The sequence below is a fragment of the Ruditapes philippinarum genome, unplaced genomic scaffold (assembly GCF_026571515.1).
Source record: "Ruditapes philippinarum isolate M1 unplaced genomic scaffold, ASM2657151v2 ctg169_1_1_1_1, whole genome shotgun sequence".
NCBI lineage: Eukaryota > Metazoa > Mollusca > Bivalvia > Venerida > Veneridae > Ruditapes > Ruditapes philippinarum.
The window spans coordinates 89,098-110,366 of record NW_026863853.1 but is presented as its reverse complement, the minus strand read 5'-3'; the positions used below and the strand labels follow the sequence as shown (position 1 = coordinate 110,366).

Genomic DNA, 21,269 nt, shown 5'->3' with positions numbered 1-21,269 from the left:
GCTTTCATGATAAGTTTATATGGCTAAATATATATATCATTCCCATAATAGTAATAAAATATTGCAAACATTTCTCTCACAATCCAAGTACTAAAAGTACTAATGGATTATGAAAAATTATTGATATTTTTTTAGTTCAAACTCAAACAACCTTTTTAGGGAGAAATATATCAAAATGAATTTGTGTGGTAAAACTACTTGATAAACTGCTCATGGTAACTATCATATGTAATCATGCTACACTACTGTACTGATCAGGGGAGTTAACTGGGGCCATCAGTTTATGTTCTCGAAAAACAAAGGATTTGTATGCGCTTCAAACAATTGTAACAAGCATTGCACAATATTTCTATCAAATGGCATTTGAGTAATTGACTACTTTTTATATTTTTTGAAAGGTTTTTGTATGTTGGTTAGATGCATAGACGATACAATATTTGTTAGGCTTCAATTTAAAACATTTGAAGTATAAGTTGCAATAAGTTACCATCATCATTCTGATTCATATATTGTTAATATGGACTTTCTTTCTTTGAACTTATATACCTGTCCATTAATGGCATTATTGATTTTGAAGATATGAAAAATTAAGCCACCAACAAATTTACAATTTGCTCCGACGGAACAGACGTGTAAAAAATTTCATTTGCATCCATTATGATAGAAATTCTTTAGTTTCAAGTGTCAATAATCAGGGCTACAGATAACATTTTGTGTATATTGGGTAATTACCCCTTATTTTGTGATCTATTGGGTTTTTTCCATTTTCTTTGAGTTATTTCTGTATTTTTTACCCTACCCCCTCTAACCAATTTGGGTTATAAAGTACAAGTTCATGCATTTTACCCAAAATTTTTGACCTTCATTGTAGACATTTGTAGGTTTTGTACGGTAATAAAAAAGCTACTTACTACTTTGCTTTATGGTTTATTGGCCTAGGAAATTTCCAAGTTGCCTTATATAATTTAAAGGTTAAAACAGTCTGAAACAGTATGATCTGCTTGATGTATGCGTTAAGTAATAATTTTCGTCATTACGCACCAGTTCAAATGTAGTTTGTATAAATAAGAATTCATTTACTTTTTCTTACCCTTAGTTATTATTTCTATTGGGTTTTTAGACATTTTAATTGGGTAATAACGCAAATACGCATGTTATCTGCAGCCCTGAATAATGTAACACAGATATCTTTCGTCAAAGTCTTATAACAAAATATCAAATTAACATTACCTTCTCAACCAATTATCAACTTTCACACATGTCACAGCATCCATTAGTACCCATTCATTTATTGGCCTTTACTTCTTCAACTCTCTTTTTACGTTATTATATCAATTGTCACAGCATCAATATTTCTTATCTACCATCTTATATTTTTTTTATTAGTTTTTGTTCAGAACAAGTTGACCATACAATATTTTATTGCATTTTCTTTTTAAACAATTCATGTATATCCCTTAAAAGGCATATTATAACTAAGAAATGCTATAATTCTTATTTCACGAAAGTTTTTTTTTTATTTTTAGTGTCCTGTTACCAAACCATCTTTAGCTCCTGTTGTATTTTGGCATTAAGTAAAGTTGCTTGATTTAGTATCTTGTATGGAAGTAAAAATACTACTTTGTTTACATTTTGCTACTTTAATGGTTATTTCACATTCAGCGCCACTTTTTTCAATTGATAAGCATCCAACATGCTTTAAACCAATTATTTAAACATATAATATGTCTGGCCTTCTTAAGAAAGTAAAATTTATTTGTTTCACAGCCGCAGCACCCCCTTATGACAATAACCCTTTAGCTCAGCAAATTTTAGAGACTTTTTAGTTTTCAAATTTTTATGATCAAATTTGATACAAACCCACTGACATTTTGATTTCTATATTTAGCACCCTTACTGGGACTGCGTACCACCCGTACCTTCTCAGACTTTTAACCTCTTTTCAAGGCCAGAAGCCATCATACTCAAATTGATAGGCATTTCTCAATTATCCTGTATAGTGTGGCAACTGGTAAGACTTACTGAAAACTATATTTGTCAACAAAATCACAGCCACAAGATTTAATAAACTTAAATCTGCAATTGTTTTTTGTTTTTTTTTCCCTTTCAACATTACCTTTAACCACACAGCCACAAAAATGCAAGTAAAAATTGCTATGATGCCAGCAGAGAGGGAGTAACAATGGAACAGATAATATAGTTTTGACCATCAGCAGTTTCAGATTTTTCACAAGTTTTCACTTACACCTAATAAAATACATGGAGAAAATACGGGAAAAGCCAGATGGACTTAAATATTGATGAAGTTAAGTTATTAAAGGATGCTATTCATGGAGTTGTATTTTTAGCTTAGTATATTAATGAATTTCTGTATTATTTAATCCATCATTTTATGGAAATTTTTCAAAAATATTTATTGAATAAATTGCAAACAGTGCAGACCCTGATCAAACAGCATTTATGTGCTGGTGATTTTGGTCTGCACTGGTTGCATAGATTGAACTGCTGTTGGCAGCAAACACGTAACCCAACAATGCATCTTTCTCAATCTATTTTTCGTTTCGATACTTCAGCAAATCTAGAGAGAACTTATGAAGTCATAATTATGTACATAGATATATTTATCTTAAGAATTAACAAAGGTTTTTAGACAAAACCTTCCAGTCAACTTGTTCTTTTATGCTTTTAATTATTACAGTATCATTATAACACTAGTGCTGAATTATTTATATTACTTATCAAAGTATGACCTTCCAAAACAACACTGTCATCCTTCAAGTTATTAGTACCGTTCATAAAAAAAAATCAAGAAAAAAGGGTTCAATGAAATTCACAATGCTTAAAACCCCCCATTCCACCTTCCTTGATTCCTGTTGTTGTTTTTTTTCTTAAAATTTGTTTCCCACTTAAAATAAAATGACTGCTTAATAATTTCTGATCAACATATTTATGTATAATTAGAAATTTCTAAACAGAAGCATGAAATTAAACAATTTGAACCCTGCATATATACAATATTAAAACAAAAACATTTCTTTTCCAAATCTCTGAAGATCACCTTGTTAGTTCTGCTTCAGCTAAACATGAAAATAACACTAAGAGAGAAAGAGAGAGAAATACATTAATCACCACTTTACTAGCACAACTTTCTAATGCTCTTCTCGTGACCCTGACAAACATTAAGTACAAGAAAATTAATCATGTAAAGTGAAAGTAGAAAAATGTAAACATTGACATCATATTTAATTAGCACACAACAGGTGTTTATCCTCTATTTCTTACACACTCACAAAACTGACAAAGGCCCCTTTCCCATTCCCTTTAATCCCCAAACAAAGACTGCTTTCAAATATTCCTATAATTTCCCCATACCTATTCATGATAAATTTTATTAAAGAAAGGTTAAAATGTTTTACATAACAAAGGCCTAGGGTCATCAACAAGCCTTGTTTTCTAAACAATAAAATATAAAATCCCAGAGACCCTTAATTAAACCTTAATTGATTTGCCAAATAAACCTAATCAATGACAAAAGACCACATGCCGCCAAGAAAACCCATTATGAATTTATTATACTTTACCTATTGATTAAAATCCAACAGCCAGAAAAGCACTTATATACTGCATTGCGAAATTATGAATTTTACCTGTAAAAGCTTCTATACAAAGATCTCTATATGTATAAAGACTGTATAACTCCCTTCATTTCTCTATACATTCAAGCTAAAACTTCGCCTCAATACTTGTGTCTAAAAATATCTCATACAGGGGATATCAGGCCAAACCAAGTTTAAATTTGCAATAACCAAACTGCCAACAAAAACCTTTCACCCATTCCTTCTCTGTCAAAGTTTTCTTACCTCTGTACAGTACAAAGATTGCTAATTAAAAGTATTACATATTGACTGGAGGCACAATAGATAGACTTGCCATACAAAACATCATTGACACCTAATCTCCCCACTACTTGACTATAGATCAGTCCTATTTCCATAGCTGTATAGGCGAAGTGACTGGTTCAATAAACACACAGGGACAAAGGCACACACTACCAACTGAGCCATTTATCAAGTTTGTCGATTATTACAGGCTAGGTTTAACTGCATACACCAATAAAGTAAAGAGGCTCAGGCCTAAACATGCCAATATAACAGGAGGATATTATTTGGTTCAGAAAGAAAACTTTTTCCCCAGCAAAGTAATGTTCAGATTTATTAATTTTTTTTTTTGTAAACCTGACTGTGTTATAGCGAAATTTTCCTATCGTCTGCTACACACACAATCTCTACACTACACTTATTTATATGATACATACTTGTTTAGTCATACAGGGCTTGTACGAGTGTATTTATTTAAACTTGGCCATGTAAAAAATAAGTTTCACATAAAGGTTTAAAATTTCCCGGTTTTCATAAGTAGGAGTTTTGTAATTTGCCTCAATTTGAAGTTATTTCAACAATAAGCTCAAACAGTAATTGGTTGTATCAATGCGCCTCTATACCATGTTTTCCAATATGTTGGGGCTCCCCACAGGGAAACTTAACGCACTAGTTTTAAAACAAACAGACCAAAAATCAAAACAAGATAATACAACAACAACTAACACATGTATATTGACAAGACAACTAGTATTTTTTAAGTAAAATTTAAAGAACTTTTTTCTGTTGCACAATACACATGCGTTAAGCAAATCTACGTTATGAACATTCTATTCCCTTTAAGAGACCTCTCCCTTCAGCTCAAGTTGGAAAATCAATATTCCCCCAGCTTTGAATTTGCTAGTCGACTCTGCCATAGATTGTGTGCGAGATTATTGACTGGTTCATACAGAAGATTGTTCAAGCTTTTAGGAGCGTAGATTATTTTATCTGTAAAGGCCGTCTAGGTTTGCTACTCCACAAACATGTTTTATCAATAAACCAATACAGCTGGATTACTTCCCTTTTAACAGCAAGTATAGCAAGCTAATGAAAATACTGAAATGAAGTTGGGTGTGAGAAGAGAAGCAGTCTATAAATTGATCAAGAAACCAGTCTGAAATAAAGTTTTATTTTTCATTTCCATGGTAATTAAAGTTTGATGCGAGCCCAACAAAGAGTATGGCTAAAGGGTCCTGAGGAATGTGCATCAAAATAATTAACAGTTGAATGAAGTCCAAAGATGATTAAACTAACAAGAAACCTACCTTTTACATAACATACACTCTTATTTACAATTACATAACATCTGAATATAACCCATATTGATTTAACTGAAAAGAAAAATGCCTTTTACATAATAACAAACTAAGATTCCTAAAGAACATTGAAAACTTGTAATCAAACATGTATTTCATTTAACCTTACTCATTGAATTACCAATTGTATTAAAACAGAAATCTCTTACTGAAGTGTTCACATAGAAGACAGAACACAACACTCATTCGATCAACAACCAAGAAACAAAATCTCTAAATTAGGTGAAATTCTAATGGATGTAAAAAAAAACAAAAACGGTAATTAAAGCTTATCATCATAACGAAAAAGATGTAACACATAGTTATTGACGCTTCAATGTGTAAGACTTTTCAACACATAATGATTGTGCTTCTTTTTTGATATCAAGAGTAGCATATGATGGTAATAAATGAAACAATTTTGTTTCTTTTTCTAAAATAACTCATAAAATATAATTGTAATGAATAAACCATTGATCATAATAGGAGTTTCTTGATCTGCAGTATTGTTTTACTATTTCTTTGAATGTTTTCAAATTATTCTTTTCCCAATTTATCACAATAAATCCCAAAAGAGGCCAGATCCCGAAAAAGGTGAACCAAAATAAACCCCAATCCATTCAATGTAATAAAGCTCTAAGCCAAGATAAACTAGGTCATGATGAAACAATGACTCTTCTAAGATTATTCAGTATGAAGGAACTGAATTTTTTTTCCCAGATTAGTAACCCTACAGTCTCACATCCCGGCAGAGCCCCGGTAGACGTCCGGGTTGATCCGGGAACATCCCGGATGGAATAAAATATTTAATATCACCGGGGTGGTCCGGGATGATCCGGGAAGGTATAGCTTTGCCGGCTTCATCCTTAGCTCTGCCGGGAACGACCGGGGTTATACCGGGGAAGCAGTCTGCGAAAAATATGTTATAGCCGTAGAGCCGTTCGGAGACGGTGTATCAAGTAACCTACTAGGCCGGCGCCGATCATTCAGTCGACAATTGAAGATGCACGTTTCCTTATTTCATATCAGGGCATAGGTTTCAGTTCTGATACATTCTGGACTGTATTATGTTCATTGGGTTTCATCACGGGGCTCTGCCTGGATCGTCTGGGCTCTGCCTTGATCGACCGGGCTCTGGTACCGGGGTCTCGGGCATCGGAAAGTCCCGGGAAGCACTGGCATGAACCGTAGCTTCACCTGGGCTCTGCCTGGATGATCCGGAGCATTAAAACAATATCTTCTTTCTTTCAGTAGCTTCTAAAGAAGATACAAAGGTCATTACAAATATTATGATATCTAGGAGGAAGACCGCTTCTGTTTTCCATGCATAAATTTAGATAATGATGCTCTATGCGTAACCACCAGTTTTAACCAAACTTAAAAGGAAGAGATGTCTAAGAAATGGTCACACAAATATTCAGTCGTAAATTGTATCATTTGTAAATAATTTTGAAACCCAACTTTTTCTTATATTAAATTTGCCTTTGGATCATGGAATATGTATACATCATAAATCTTTTAATGTCATTGGCTTTTGTGGAACCTTTCCATTTTGTCAGCAAAATTTCTTAATTTATATAATTATATAGATATAGTGTTTAATATTAAGTCGTTTTTTGTCTTTTTAATAGGTTTGTATGAATCCTTTAAACAATGACAGTCGGGAGAGAGCAATTCAAATGATTTCCCTTAGCGTCAGGTGTGCTTTTAAATGTCATTGCAGGGATAGATGTCTGCTATTGGTCTTCTGCTTTTTTTATAACCAGGAAAAAATAAAAAACGCTCCAAAAACTGATTCTTTTCTGTAGGCCATACATGTGTCAGTCCAGAGATTAGCTAGAATATGTAGACGGCCAAAATGTAATTCTCAGATGCCAAAAGTGGCTGAAAAATCAAGAATACCATGAAGCTGGCAACAGGCAGATCCATGTGAGATTTTGTATTGCTACACCATGCCTAGACATGTGCTTCTCACTAGTTTCTACTCAGCTTTACTGGAAATCAATGGAACAGGTAGCTAAATTGTTAGCATCATGCCAGACAGTGAATATTAAATCATCATGGAAGCTGTATAAAATTAAAACTTCTTCAAAGGATGTCATTCTGTTTTGAACATATTGTAGTTCATCATGAAATGCAAAACAAAAACAACAGAATATATATATTTTGCCAATACTTAAGTTAATTAAACAATTTTTTCAGAAGTGTCAACTTCTGGAAATAATAAATTATTTACCTGATGTACATCTTTAAAATCTACGCAATAAATCATACTGAAGTTATTATCACAATTAATTAAACACAGGACAACAAATAATCAACCTTATCTGGCCATTGTAGATCGGTTGTAATGGAATCATTGACAATGAAACAAAGTAAGGTGTTGGTGTTATGCAGATTAAATAATTTAACAAGCAAATTTGTTGAATTTATATCCCCCGCCGAGTACTGGTTATTATTAACTCAACAACTGAAGACATAAGGCTTTATTTATATATTAATCATGGCATAAACAGTAATATTCTTTGAACTTGGTAAATATTCAGGGCAATAACAGAGACATAACTTTGTGTTAAATAGTAAAATCTGGAAATGCCAATGAGATGTATGCATACTACATAACTAATCAAGGGCCATAAATCTGAGTTATAATTATCTGACTGGAACAAGGAGACTATATGCACATTTCCTCTTAGTATCCCATAAAGTTTCATTGAATTCCAGCCAGTAGTAGCAGAGAAGTAGCGAGGAAACAAATATTTTTCTATATGGATACTGCATAACTAATCAAGGGCCATAACTCTGAGTTAAAGTGTCTGACCGGAACAAGCCGACAATATGCGCATCTCCTCTTGGTATTGAAGGTTCCCATAAAGTTTCGTTGAATTCCAGCCAGTAGTTGCAGAGAAGTAGCGCGGAAACGATTTTTACTCCATATACATACTGCATAACTAACCAAGGGCCATAACTCTGAGTTAAAGTGTCTGACCGGAACAAGCCGCATTATGCGCATCTCCTCTTGGTATTGAAGGTTCCCATAAAGTTTCGTTGAATTCCAGCCAGTAGTTGCAGAGAACTACCCCGGAAACGATTTTTACTCTATATGCATATTGCATAACTAATCAAGGGCCATAACTCGAGTTAAAGTGTCTGACCGGAACAAGCCGACGATATGCGCATCTCCTCTTGATATTGATGATTCCCATAAAGTTTCGTTGAATTCCAGCCTGTAGTTGCAGAGAACTACTCCGGAAACGATTTTTACTCTACATGCATACTACATAAGTAATCAAGGGCCTTAACTCTGAGTTAAAGGGTCGGACCGGAACAAGCGGACGATATGCGCATCTCCTCTTGATATTGATGATTCCCATAGTTTCGTTGAATTCCAGCCAGTAGTTGCAGAGAACTACTCCGGAAACGAAATTCGGACGGACGGATGGACAACGCCAAAACTATATCCCCCTCCCGATTCCATCGGCGGGGGATAATAAAGGACATTCTTATAGATAAATGTTAAGAAGGGGGATCCCTTTAACTTGATTGTAATGAAGTGGTATTAAGTCAAAGGACCTAACAGATGATTGTTTTGGTTTGTTTTTTCTTCTGTTGGATTTTATGTCAGCAACATTCCAGCTTAACTGCTGAACAAAGACCTCTGAGGTTCCACTCCATGCATTATTTTGGGCATGAAATAACCACAAACATTCTGTAAGATAGCTGGATAGCTTCCTCTCCAAATGAAAGGGGTTTAAATCAAGACAATTGTAATGAAGGGGGATTAAATCAAGGGACAACACCACAGATGATTATAATGAAGGGGAATTAAATTAAGGGACAACGTGTTCACGATTATAATAAAGGAGAATTAAATCGAGGGATTATTATGGAGGATTTAATCAACGGACAACCCTACAGATGGGGGATTAAATCAAGGGGCAACCCCACAGATAATTATAGTGAAGGGGGATTAAATCAAGGAACAATCTCATAGAGGATTGTAATGGAAAGGGATTAAATCAAGGGACAACCCTTACATCAAGGGACAACCCTACAGATGATAACAATGAAGGGAGATTAAATAAAGTGGCAACCCCACAGATATCAATCATAATGAAGGGGGGTTAAATCAAGGAACAATCTCATAGAGGATATTAATAAAGAGGGATTAAATCAAGGAACAAACCAAAGATCAAGAAACAAGCCCACAGATGATTATAAAGAAGGGGATAAAATCAATATCAAGAGACAACCCCACAGATGATAACAATGAAGGGGGTTAAATCAAGAAACAATCTCATAGGGGATTGTAATGAAGGGGGATTAAATCAAGGGACAACTTCATTGATAGTTTGTTACCAATGGGATTAAATCAAGGGTCAATCTCAGTTTATTGTAAAACAGATGACCATTAGCCATTATGAGGGTTAAATCAAGGGACATCCACACAGATGGCTGTTTATACTAGCTAAAATACTTATGAGAAATCAGAGTTATTTGGGGGGGGGGTGTCCTTTTTTACTGGTGGATGATGACTTAAGGTGCCAGTCAATTAATGTATTATTTCTGGTGGTACTGGGCACACAAGAAGATTCATCAACCTTCAGTCAGCTCACTGGATAGCTTACTCACATCAAACATTTCAAAGTTCTTGACAGGATTTGAACTCAAAGCAGTAAGCAGGGGCAATAGGTGATAAGACCTTAACAACATGACCAGAGCCTCCTAAAAAATAACACCCTAATGTTCTTAACCAAAGAAATGAAATGCCAACCAACTGCTACCTTATAATAAAAGATGGTCCCCTTACAATAAAGGATGGTCAAACTTGTTTACTTTTTTTCGCTAGCTTTTAAATCAAATCATTTGTAACAGCCAGGAGATGGCCAGTCTCGACACTTTAGGGAATATCAATATTTCTTTCAAGACAGAAACTGTTCCTACACAATACATAAAGAAAATGTTAAGAAAACAGTAAGAGATTCTTAAAGACACCCACATTCATTTTTCAAGTAAGTAAATGGGTGTGAAAAAATACAGTTCTCAAGAAGTGGGACTTTTAAAGAGTTTCTATTAATTGACACTCCCACTGTGATTTTTTTTTGTTAATATTGGCTGACCATAATTATATGATACTGATGATGTCTGAAAATAAGAATATAAACATTCAGATTTCGCTAAGAAAAATAGAAATTGTTTTTATTCTCCGATTATGTATCAAACACATATTGATAGTGAATACATATATTCATGTCAATAAAAGAGACCATTTCAAAATCCCTCAACTTTGTATTTCAGTTAACTTGAAAAATAATGAACATCACAATAATTATTATATGCATTAGTTTTTGAATCTGCAGCAATTTGTTGTTTTTTTAATCAATCCTTGTTCTGGTGTCTTTTTTTTTTGGAGGCCAATGTAATGTGTAATAATAAGATGTTTGTGTTACCTATTCAAAACAATTAATAGTAATCTTCTACTACATAAATCCTTTGACAGCTTCACAACAAAACAAATATTCACAAATATGTATTACTTACTTTTGGACTAGAAAGATGATTATGCTGTGAGTTTGGTAAGGAGTTCTGTTGTCCTGGTGATGACCCTGGAGGAGACAACTGTGATGAGGATGACCTTTGAGAAGGTGAAGGTGATGGTTGTGAAGGACGTTGTTGTCCAGGTGATGGCTGCGGCTGGGGTCGCTGTGGTCCAGGAGATGGATTAGGGGTCAAGCGGTGAGCTGGTGATGGAGATGGGGCTGGACTAATTTGCTGATGAGGTGAAGGTTGTGGAGTAGGTCTCTGTTGCTGTGGTGATGACCCTGGTGGCTGCCCCGGGGGTTGAGGCTGTTGTTGTATTGAGCCCTGACTGCTGCTGTACTGTGACTGAGAATTTGGAGGTTGGTTAAAACCTTGCTGATTGTAACTCTGCTGACCCTGAAAACAAATAAAACAACTCTGTTAACTTTATAACTCTTTTTTAATTACGACTTACAAGGAATTTTAAAGTTAAAATACTTAATGATACTGCCAGCAGTAATATATCTGATTAATATTATTTTTGAATATCAGCAAATTATTATAGCTTATTAAATTTAGGGAGTAAATAAATATACCCTGGTATATGAAAATCTCCTTGAAATTTTGAACAACAATTTTTTATACCAAATTTTACAGTGGAAGTGAAAGACTAATTGATAAAAAAATATCACATGGACTTTTGTACATATTAGACTGGATTCTCACACAAATTTCATATCATGCCAATTTTACAATCTTGCACACATTCAGTTGTCGGTGTTCTTTCCAGATGCATGTAATTATTTAAAGGAAAACAACAATCCAAAAGTCCTTTACTAAATCAAAGCTACCACTTAAGTGATTATAATTATGCTTGCATCATTTAAATACATGACAACAGTTAACAGTTTTTTCAAGAATCAAGTAATTATTATTACATGTTGAAGTACTTTTGTTGCAGCAACAAAACAAACTGTATGTGAATTTAAATGCTCTTTGCTCTGAAAGCATTGTAATTATATCAGAAAAATTAATAATAACTAGTGTCAGTAAGTTCGACAAAAGAACAAAAAAATCTTCCCATATTCAAGCAGTTTATTTCCCTTAGAAAAGCGGAAAATTATATTGTTGTTTTGCTATCAATGATCTACAAAGGCATGCTATAAATAGCTTCCAATTTTCCCAGTAAATGTCATAATGTTCAATTAAATGAATTATAACACAGAATTAGAAGTCTGGGTTTTCCATAGTGTATCAGTTAAGTAATCTATCACATGGATATACAGAGAATGTATATACTCTCTTGTAACAGGACCTGTAACAGACACTCTGGAATTCTCCACTAGAAGGAAATCAATAGAATAGCGATAGATGGTCTCAGATGCCGCTCAGCTATGCTGTTTTTCCTCAGCTCAATGTTGAGAAAATACAAGCATAAACTGAAGATAGAAGTTTGAAAATATTAGTGTTAAAAGGAGTAGTTTCTCAACAACTCAAAGCAGAATCCTAAAAGTATCTTCCATCATTATTTTAACATGAAAGCATATGCTTCTTCTTTGCATATTTATTTTAGAATCCTCATATTATTGATAAAACTTTCAGATAATTGTCTTTAAAGGGTCAGGTTAATTTTAAAATACTGATGTCCAAGAAGAACACCAAAGAATCTTCAAGATCAAGGTCTGCTTCTTGAATGACCTTTATAATGGATTAAATGGAAATTCTTTTATAATCTTAAAAGTGACAGACACCCTAACTCCTAGATTTCAAAAAACTCCCATAAAATTATTCAACTTTTGTCTGTATATTCCCCAAATCCTCATTTTGAAACCATTATGGGTGTATTTCTTCTGGAAAAAAGTATTTACACTATGTTGCATATATACCAGAATCTTTTGAGTCTCAATATTACAAATGTGTCATCTGGGGAGGAATAAAAAGAAGTTTTTCTTAAAAGTTCTATGTAAATATTTCATACAATATGTTTTATTTGTACAAAAAGGAGGAAATGAAATCATGTCTGAAGACGTCATTATAAACTAAGTTGCAGTTTTGTGACACATACATTTCCTGTCTTATACAAAAGGATTTAGCTTGTCTTAACAAGCTTTCACTTATTTAAATATATCATTTATTATTATATTATACAGGGCTTCCATTAAGTTTCAAAATTTGGAAGTCATAGACTGCAAAATCTTTGATATTGGAAGTCACATTATATAGGTTAAGAAGGAAAAGTATTAGATTTTGGAAGTAACCAGCCAAAATCAAGGAGTAAATGACTCCCAAACTTCCATTAACGGAAGCCTGATATAACATACATCTGCAAGTGCACCAATCAGCACACTTTTGACAGATTCTCAATTTTTGTCTTTCCACGATAATCATACAATGGATCATGCCATTCATTTTTAAAATGCTTTATTTCACTGTTTTATTGAACCTACAAGGTCACTGACATTGAACTTACATGTATCATTCCCATATTTTATTTTTGCTTTATTTTGTGTAGCTTTTCTCTCCTCCCTTATGAAATAATTAGCAGATGTATGACAATGTCGAGATGCTCATTGTTGTCATTTCCTGTAACACTCAACATGTTAGATCACTGACCTTAATACACCACTTAAACAACATAGGGGAATTAATATTCTAAGCTTCTGACAAATCAAAAATTGAATAGTAAAACTTACACTTCTTATTTACTTTTTTCACTTGACAAATCAAGACTTACTTTTTTTGACTCACTCACTAGTCATTCTTTCAAGGGCACATTTTGGAAATTTAAAAAATTTGTTAAAATATAACTTTGTTTATATCTTTACAAAACTGTTTAACTGAAAGAAAAAGTTTCACTACTATTGATATAATAAACCATGGCATTCATAAATGATACAATTTCATTTTATTCATCAAAACAATTTTTTCTCTATTTTCCTTTTATAACCTTTGCATCATAAAACCATTGAACAGAAAAACATGTTTGCGTTTCTATGATCAATTAAAGTTCCGTTGTTTCGTCTTATACTGATCAAAAATGTCTTAACTAAAAAATGTCTTAACTAAAAAAAACTGCACATACTTCAATAGTACGTTTATATCTATAAATAATAGTACAACTGATCTTAATACTTGTTGAATTGGTATTACACATACTTCATGTATTATAACATAGTAATCCACTAAAGCTTTATTTTCACCTGATAAGGCAACATAATTATCCAGTTGTATCAAACAAGACCGACAGAAGTTTATATCATTACTTCCCCTCAAATGACACCCAGTGACCTTTTAATAAATAGCTAGCTTCTTTGTAATCAATATCAATCTTCTTGAACAATGAGGTCAACAAACAGATAATTAAGTCATGAAAACAAAATCTGGGAAAAACCCATTTGTGTACTTAATATAGAATGTAAATAATGTATTATTATCACAAATGATTACAGTAACTCTCTCACTCGGTAATAATCAATTATCTTTGATCTTTTGCCAGGAAGTATATAAACTCACCTGGCACTTCAAACAGTGAACCTTATCCTTCCTATTCATTATATTTCACAAATTGGTTTAACTGTCAATCAAAAGTTACATAAGAAATACTCATGCCTTTTTAATTGTGTTAAAGGCCACATTTAATGAATAAATAGATTATGACTTATTTTGACATTGATGATTAAAATTGATAACAAACAAGTAAATACCAAGGAGTTAATTGGTTCGTGAAATCAAAATATTGCTAAAAATAAAATTACCCAGGTAGTTTAATAATTATGTAAATAAGAAAGATCTGATAAAAAAATTACAAACAATGAAATGTTTAATTTGCATAATGACCTTAATAATACAGCAAAAAAATGGAAATTTGTACTCTTTAAATAGAATTATATTAAATACTAAAACAGATGTTAAAATGGATAACTGAGCCTTAGGCCAAAGTATATGTTATTATTTGGCTTGCTTTACAACCACAAAGTCATATGTTACATTTATGTTTAAACTGCACTTTTTACAATCAAATAAATAAAGATTTTCAACAACTATATATTACAAATAGTATATATTCATAATTATATTCTATATCCTCCACAATTACAAATTTTTGCAAGCACGTTTATGTGCAGCACAGTTATTCTTGCATACCAGACTGGCATTTCCGTTTAGTTTTACCCATGCCGGAAATTTCATCTGGCATGGGGGATGCCAGATGAGTGGGTGCTGTACAACTGCATGCTTAGGATGACAAAATTTCACCCTTATGAATGAAGTTGTCATTTCATATGCTGTTGTAAGAAAATAATTATGGTTGTAAAGACAAATTTCCATAGAAAAATGTTTTATCATGGTTAAAAGTTTAAAATATACTGGAATATGGTAGAATATGCAAGAACAAATATTTGACACGTTTGCAGTTTGGATCAGAATATCCATCCCTTAGAAACTCACCCATGACAGGTCCCCTCTGAAAGGATATTCCAATCCGAACCTCAACATATGACTGTGAACTGGTTTCTGGTATTGGACAAGTTTGGCATTGAACTGTTTAATTTCAAAGAATGTTGGACAACTATAGCTCATTATGTATCAACTTGGATCTTCTAAATGCCCCTTGGTAATTTTCAAAGTTAGAAAATTCCATTTTCCCCCATGTATTTTTAAGTAGAATCTGCAGCAGGACAGGAAGAAGAGTGAAGTCAGGAAAATTGAAAGACCACTGGAATGAACAGGTTTACATTTAAAGATGGAAAACTGGATACCTTATTTTGTTTTGGCCCTTAATGACAACGAATATGTCAAACTTGCAGTGCATGGGTATAAAGGGCGGATTTTACCACCTGGCTGTCCCTGAACAATACCGTTAAAAACTGAAAAGTTGAGGCCAGGGTAACTTTTCACTGGTACATTGGTCAAAGGACATGCCAACAGGCAGAATGTTGAGCCCTTTCATCTTAATTCAAACCTGAACCTATAAGCTTCAGATTAAGGAACAAAACGTATACATAGGTGAGATGTGCACAACATATACTCTTTATACCCAAGGCAAAATCTGGACATTGTGTCATCCTAGGTGACCTTGACCTCTGACCTGATGACCTAATTCCTGTGCATGACACAAAGGCTCATGATGAACACTTGTGCCCTAAAAAACTCAATTCATGTTATTTGGAAATTCCTCATTGCACAAAGAGGTTATGGCATGGACAAGTTTTCATGCACCCACAAACACATAACAGCCATTTTTGCAACTTTGTCAAGCTCAGCGCAAGCGGACTCAACAAAATCCTTTGACAACTAAGCATAAGCAAGATACAGTGCAGTACGGACAAATTTTGATATTTTTATTTGACCTTTCACCTCTTGTGAACTTGAACCTTCATTTTGCACAAGACAACTCAACTCACCAGGGAGAACATTTCTGCTTAAAGTTATATTAAATACATCCATGCATATAAAAGCTATACTCACAAATGAATGTTTGGATTTGTTATTTGACCCTGAAGACCTTGACCTTTTTGACCTTTACCACAGACACCTGAATTTTTTACATATGACACTGCCTCACTATGGAGACGATTTGTCTTATGTAATATTAAAATCATGCTTCGCATGTGGAAGTTATTCTCCAGTCACAGGTTTTGCCTCTACCCCTCCCAAGTGTGACTCTGACCTTTGAGTGACAGACTTGGCTTTTGCATGTGACACACCACCATATCATGGTGAACATTTGTATCAAACTATTTTGTAATCCTCAAAAGAATGAGCAAGATATAGACCGGACAAATCTGGATGGATGAACGCACATACACAGAACTATACGCCAAAAGTTACTAATAAATCATGCTCAACGCAAGCGGGCTCAACAAAAAACATCTTTAATTTTTCTCAAGTTTGATTTCCTTGAAATCTTTTGGCTCATCGGGAGGTATTCAGCTTTAAAGTTTGTTTAAAAGGAACTTTTGAAACATAAAAATCAACAAAATTAACAACAATGCTGCAGCGGAATCTCTCGAAATTGATAAAAGCTACAAAGTTTTTTCTTTCTTGCTTTGAAATTATATTGAATCTAGCTTTGTCTGAAATGGGACCCTTGTCAGCACATGCGCCTTCAAAATAAAGATGGGGGGCTAGACATTAACATGAAATAATGTCATCCAATATAAGCAATTCATTCATGAACAGCACACAAGGATGACTTTATTTAAAGCCTGCAACTTGCCTAACTTAGGGTTTGCAAGACAGGTTTGTTCCAGCACTGGTGTAGCACTAGCAGTAGCAAATCCTGTTAAATATGCCAGGAAATGTATTTTAAATTTAAATTGAAGATGAGTCCTATTTCATTGGATGACCGGGTTTTATTTACCAATCGCATGTAACACAATAAAGAGGTAGACTAGCCAGATAGGCACCCACAATACTGGTTAACGGCAGTGTTTGAAATTAGCAGTAGTCCGATAGCCCCTGACTACTAAATTTCTCCTCAGGCTACCAACTTTTCACAGTAACAAGCCCGACCAGGCTACTGTATTTTCAGAGGCTATATAAACAACTGTTAAGAACAAATGAATCGTGCTAGTGAAATGTATTTTGGGCTAGTGAATATTCCAATCTGGTAGTCCGACCAGCCTAGTCGATTCAAATCCTAATTTCTTACACTGTAACGGTGCATCAGAACAAATTGTTGCATCTCTATATAATATCCAATATGGTTCTATAATATTATAGTTTATTGTTATACCACTGTAGTGATTAGAACTTCACTAAAGCAAGCTTTAATTATCAAAATTAGAATTTAAACAACCTTTCCTCTAGCTTCAAATATGCCAATAATAAGAAATAAACAATAGGCAATTACAAGTTTATAAACCTGGAGTACTGTTAAAACAGCAGTACTATATGTATCATTTCATGACACTGAATTTAAGGACAATAATTAGCATTCATTGATCATTTTTCAATGATATTTGACCATCTCTAAATAACAGAATTTGATTGTTGCAAAGTAATTTCATATCGATAAAAAGACACAAATTATACTAAATTTTTTATCTTCTAAACGGAAAATCTTATCTTCTTTACTAATGAATTATTTATCAAATTAAATTTATTCAAACCCCAACAAAATGTCTATATGTTAAAGAATAATATACGAAAAATAAGTCCCAAGTTCTGTTATGTCACTTACTTATAAATATCAACCGAATAGAATACTTCATGTCTTTACTGAAATCTTTTCATACAATTAATAGTTAATTTAAAAAAATCATTAACAACTCATTTAAATTGAAACTTGGTTACAAATTTATTTTTTGTATAATGATTATCTTTCATGTATAAGAATGATATTAGACAAATTTATGAAATTAAATTCCCATGCCTTCAATTCCTATCCCTGTATTTAAAAAAAAAAAATCAAGAACACCACCTGTGAACAATTTCAATAAATTTTAAAGAGCTTCTCAGCTACTGCACTTCAATCAATCAGCTTCCACAACATCAATTGATTTCTATCACAAAAGCCAACAGCCAATCACATTTTGGAATCAAATAAATTGCGCCAGCTGTCTTACAATCACTAATTTTGCCACCAAATTTAAATATCCTCACTCACATGCATAATAGCACATGGTCTACAAATCAGATGTAAACAAAACTAGAGTTGGGGAATTTCCAACTCGCTGACATTTGTGTACTGCCTGTAACAATAGGCTAAGACATTAATCAGATAAACATACACTCGAGAGTAAATGTCAATAAAACATCTTAAAGGCGGGTAATATGAAATACCTATTCAATAACAAAAATCCAATAATCAGTGTAATATTTCCTTATCAGTTATTACCTGGCCCCTATATGGGGAAGGTCCTGACATTGACATCTGAGGGTAGTTGCCCATCCCTCTTTGATTTTGCATCCAACCCTGTGGCATACCATAGGGTCCATTGCTCGCACTAATATCTGGCCCCTTATGAGGTCCCTGGTAGCCATCATAATTGTTTTGGTATCGCGGCTGAGAATTTGGCGTTTGCAACAGCTGGTTTAGCGTTGGTGTCGGCCCCGACTGCTGCGAAATTGTTTGTCCAGACAGCATTCTCTGCTGGTTTGAATTGTAAGCCCCTGGTCCTGGCATCATACCCCCTCCGTGGGCACCTGCCCCTGGCCTGACAGGTCCCATTGGCGGCCGTGGACCCCCAGGAAAACTTCCACGACTGCCTGGCTGTTGATACTGCCCATATGCAGAGCTATGACTTGAATATTCATTACCCATACCATTATCCATGCCTGGATAAGCTGATCTATTGTATGGGTTATATTGTGACATTTGTCCATGAGCCATCCCCTCGTTCATCCTATTATAATTGTCAGGACCCATACCCTGTTCTCCAGGGTTTGGCCCATAATGATTCATCTCTGGATTCATATACGAACCCTCCATACTTTGTGAAAAGTTGCTGTGTTCAGAATTCATAAGCTTGTGGCCACCATCTTGAAATGAGTCCATTGTATTCGCCTTACGTTGCTTCGAATTTGAACTTATCATAGTAGTTTTCTGCCATCCTACATGTCCAGTGCCCTGATACAAGTTTCAAGGCACTTAGTAAACCAATCTTACTGGTACATACCTCTGTATTTATCCTTCTATTTGTCTTTCTATCACGAATGAAACAAAACAATCATACTCCCCGAAATCCAAGCAAATTATCTGACCTTCTAGTCTCTCGACGTCGAGTCCTCCTTCCTTTATATTCCTTAAACAATTGAGCAATGTTTTTTAACACACGTGTATTGTTGTTACATTTTAGGCAATACCTTGAGTCAAGAAAATAACTTGGATGGCAGCATGGCCTTATCATAAACAGACCTATTATATGGTACACTTCACTAAGCGGGAATATCTGAGAAGATCAGTCAAAAGAATTCATACGCAAATAAACAGGAACAAAAATAATAAAATATAGGCCCTATATGCATACATTTTTTCACCATCTTACCTTTGCATCAATTTTGTGCACTCGTTATTACTTGTGTACATGTCATTTGCATGCGTTATTTATTCAGATAAATTCGGGAATTCTTTTATGTCAGCCGACCACTTGGCGGAGGAAGAACGATACAGGGTTGTGATGCGTCACAGGCATTCTTTTCAATTCTGCCGATTCAATTAGCTGTTGCGTTACCCTCCCCAAACGCGCAACTACTTACATAAAATTATCTTGTCGAAACAAAAGTGTGAATTTTACTGAAAAGTAACTGAAAACTCTAAAAACTGTATAAAACTTGGTTTATAAAGATTTTGTACGATATAATTTGAGCAATATCAGGGAAAATATTATTTATTAATTTCCGTATGGGAAATAGTAACAGCCGAAACTTGCCACAGGGCTTACGCGGTGACGTCAATCAAAGGTGAAGTCTCTCGTATTATTGAGCACACATTAGTGTGTGTTCGTTTTTTACTTTAGATAATCTGGCGTGAGCGACTGTAGCTGATTAGTTGCGCGAAGTCAAAATTATTTTACGAAAAGTTTCTATTTCTGGTAAAAATGCTTAAAAGTCCACGAAAATGACCGAAAAAATATTGTAAATTTAAGAAATAATGCAATATTTATTTCGCTGTTCCCGTTATAAAACTTCACCCCGCGTGTAAGTGTATATTGAGCGCACAAACACGGAGAAAACCGGCGTTTCGGGTCGGACAAATAGGAAAATACGTGACATGGGAGATAACTTTACATCAATTATTGGCATACCATGACAACAAAGGGAGGTTTATTCGCATCGTCTGCATGAATAAAGTAGGGCCAAATTGTTCGTGCAAAAATTATTACACAAGAGAGGCCCTGACGCGAGATAAATCTATCGTTTAAATGGAAATTTGTATGGTTAAACTGATGCGAGAAGAAGTTTATTAAAACGAAGAATAAATTAATCTATAATTAATATAGAGCAAATATATTTTAAGTTTGCCCGTTCAAGATATTGTTATTTTCTTAATAAGTTAACTGGAACATGGGTAAATATATGAATAATGGTTCAATTTAAAGTCATATATATCGTTCATTTATGTACTTTTAAAAAATGCTTGTATAAGAACTATTTCCTAGAAATTGGACGGAGTTGACATGTAGTTAGATCGAACGTCCTAGATTGAGTTAAAAATGTAATAAAATGAGTATAACTGGAACCACGGGTCAACATAACATTGTTGAAATCGCAAATGAAAAAATCAGGAACATGAGTAAAGTAATGTTTTTTTCCTAGTTTTGAGAGACAGTTAAACAACCCGAGTAAAATTACTATTGATTCACATTAAAAGTATTTTAGTTATTACTAAAGATCTATTCTCTAATGTATATAATACATTATCCCCCTTTTCAAATTTCGTATCAGACAAGATCGACAGATTTACTTCCCATGAATATTCTAAAATATCAACTTACTGACATTTTAGTATAAATTATTCCAGTCAAAGAAGTTTGATAGCCTGGTAAAAAAAAACTTTTCAGGTACCAATCGTTGATACTTTGGTTCAGCT

The 21,269-nt window shown here is 33.9% G+C and overlaps 1 protein-coding gene across 8 annotated transcripts in view; it reads right to left on the bottom strand.

Annotated features, from left to right (window-relative positions):
* LOC132723527 (trithorax group protein osa-like) overlaps window positions 1-19,646 on the bottom strand; it is a 47,633-nt gene extending 27,987 nt beyond the window's left edge. For 6 of the 8 annotated variants that reach the window (XM_060708248.1, XM_060708249.1, XM_060708251.1 and 3 more), the window contains exons 1-2: window positions 18,576-19,646; window positions 10,757-11,152 (exon numbers count right to left, since the gene is read on the bottom strand). In XM_060708248.1, coding sequence (XP_060564231.1) covers window positions 10,757-11,152; window positions 18,576-19,274 — 1,095 coding nt within the window. In that variant the 5' untranslated portion in view covers window positions 19,275-19,646. Of the gene's footprint in view, window positions 1-3,581; window positions 3,764-10,756; window positions 11,153-18,575 lie in introns of those variants that run through there. The other 2 variants (XM_060708256.1, XM_060708255.1) reach the window with 2 other exon arrangements.
* Between the last annotated feature and the right edge of the window lie 1,623 nt (window positions 19,647-21,269).